Below are 2,016 nucleotides of genomic sequence, written 5' to 3'. Positions count from 1 at the left end.
TCCAATTTGGGAGGTAAAATAAAGGAAAACAATGGAATTGAATGATATAGATATCTCCACCTTCCATCTCATTCCATCATTCTTATAACTATCCAATCATGAGAGCATATTACCATTCCATCCAATTCCTTTCTTTTTCATCCTTACCACCAACCCAAACATACCTTAAGTCAAATACGAGTCAACATTTCCTACCCATATGGGAGATATTCGTGTTATGATTCATCTTCTTTTGCCTTGCTTTTTCCTTTCTTGACCTATCTTTCCTTCTCCTCCCCTTTAACCTCTTTCTCAGTCTCACTAACATAAACATGGATAACATTAATTGCATATGATCTAACTATAAGTTGATGTCCAACCACATGACTTTACAAAAGTTATTCACCCAAAGAGTTCAGACCAACCCCTTCTTCACTTGGGGTAACAACGATTCTTGAGGATATAGAAGACCTCATGACTTATGAAGACGAGGATGGGAATGTTAGGTTGCTACTAGGGTATAAGTTTGATCCTACTGATGAGGTTCTTGTGAATTTCTACCTTAAAAGGAAGGCCTTTGATCAACTTCTTCCTTTTCAAATCATCCCAGATTTTGACGTGTTTCAAACTGATCCTTGGTGTCTACCAGGAGGAGGTTAGTGAAGCAATTAATTTATTTAATTCTCTCATGTTTAATATTCCATGAGATGAAATGTGCGAGCAACACTCACTTTAAAACTCTCTTTTCAACACTCTCTTTTATTGGTTGAAGCTCACGTGAATCCCAATAAACTAAATATGGGACCATATTTTTCACTATTCCACGAGAAAAATCCCTATATTTATGTCCCTTGTTTCTTACTTGAGAATGAGCACTGCATTGCATCTTATCACAAAAAAAAAATTCAAAATTTTCATGTCCCATGAAGGTTTATGTGTTGTTTAATTTCAAGTGGAAATTGTTTAATGTTTATGTGCAAAAGGAAAGATTTTCAATGAACGCAAGTGCTTCTTCATCAACACCATGGATCGTGACCTTGAGAACCTTGACATGAGAGTTGTTGGGGGTGGCCAATGGAGAGTTATGGACAAAGACAAAGATATCCCAATCCCTCGAAATAATCAGGTGATTGGGAATAGGAACACCCTAAGAGGACCAAATGGGTGATGCATGAGTTCCGCCTTACATTAATAGCTAACCCATCTAAGGTAAAGAATAAAATAGTGACTTAATGACGGTTAAGATTCCATATTAATTAGAAATACAACCAAGTTTTTATAAATCAGAGAGAAACTCTCACCCGCAAACTAGCTTATGGGGTAGAATTAGGCCTATCCTCACTATTTTCGTTAGCATCAAAACTAAGTGGAGATTTAGAGTAATGTCCTTGGAATTATGTTGAAAACTGTTGGTTGGTAGGTAGGATATATCATTATCAAAAATCTTCCTTTTTTCTCTTATTCATCATCATTGATTAGGAAGGACGAAGCTCTGGCCGCGGTAGGGCTCAAGCCCGATCCGATGCGGAGGCTCTTGAGAAGAAGTTAAGGTCAGATGTCGTTGTAGATGCCGTTTTCGAACGCGGTCGCGGCTTCTTCCTTGCCAAGGCCCAAGTTCAACGCCTCCATTCCCAGCTAGATCTTAGCCCAATGGGGGTGTTCAAGAAGGTTACTTCCGCCGGATTGATTGGCCCTGAAGATCCCCCGGGCTTTGTCGCCGAGCATTTCCTGAATGATGAAGACATAGAACAGGACAAAACCGTTAATAGTACTTAGAACAATCATGTAATAATTGTAGTTTTTTTTTTTACCAACACTTGTAACTTTTCCTGTCTCGCTTTTAATGATAATAGTTGTTTTGAACGCCTTTGTCCTCTTTTGTTTATCGCTGCACCATGTTTTGTTTCGCGTTTGTTTTTAATTGTCTGAATTACGTTCAACGACTTTGAGAGTGTGCTGGGTTTAATTAGGACTTTTGCTCAGTTTTGAACTGAGGCTTTGTTCAGCTTTTCCTGTAAGATCATGTATGGCCTCACT

The 2,016-nt window shown here is 38.5% G+C and overlaps 1 protein-coding gene across 1 annotated transcript; it reads left to right on the top strand.

The window, feature by feature from the left end:
- The first annotated feature begins 453 nt into the window (after positions 1–453).
- On the top strand, positions 454–1,755 carry LOC130736186 (NAC domain-containing protein 54-like). The gene is made up of 3 exons (XM_057588031.1): positions 454–634; positions 963–1,105; positions 1,459–1,755. Exons 1-3 carry the CDS (start codon positions 454–456, stop codon positions 1,753–1,755), a joined length of 621 nt encoding a protein of 206 aa, XP_057444014.1.
- Positions 1,756–2,016: the final 261 nt, after the last annotated feature.

The sequence above is a fragment of the Lotus japonicus genome, chromosome 2 (genome assembly GCF_012489685.1).
Source record: "Lotus japonicus ecotype B-129 chromosome 2, LjGifu_v1.2".
In the NCBI taxonomy this organism is placed as follows: domain Eukaryota; kingdom Viridiplantae; phylum Streptophyta; class Magnoliopsida; order Fabales; family Fabaceae; genus Lotus; species Lotus japonicus.
This window is presented reverse-complemented; position numbering and strand designations above follow the sequence as displayed.

What these genes read in the sequence shown, in the direction of transcription:
- LOC130736186 (XM_057588031.1), top strand. Translation starts at nt 454, where the DNA reads ATGACTTATGAAGACGAGGATGGGAATGTTAGGTTGCTACTAGGGTAT. An exon ending in TTGGTGTCTACCAGGAGGAG is followed by an intron (nt 635 to 962) that starts GTTAGTGAAGCA and finishes TATGTGCAAAAG; the next exon opens with GAAAGATTTTCAATGAACGC. An exon ending in CAATCCCTCGAAATAATCAG is followed by an intron (nt 1,106 to 1,458) that starts GTGATTGGGAAT and finishes ATCATTGATTAG; the next exon opens with GAAGGACGAAGCTCTGGCCG.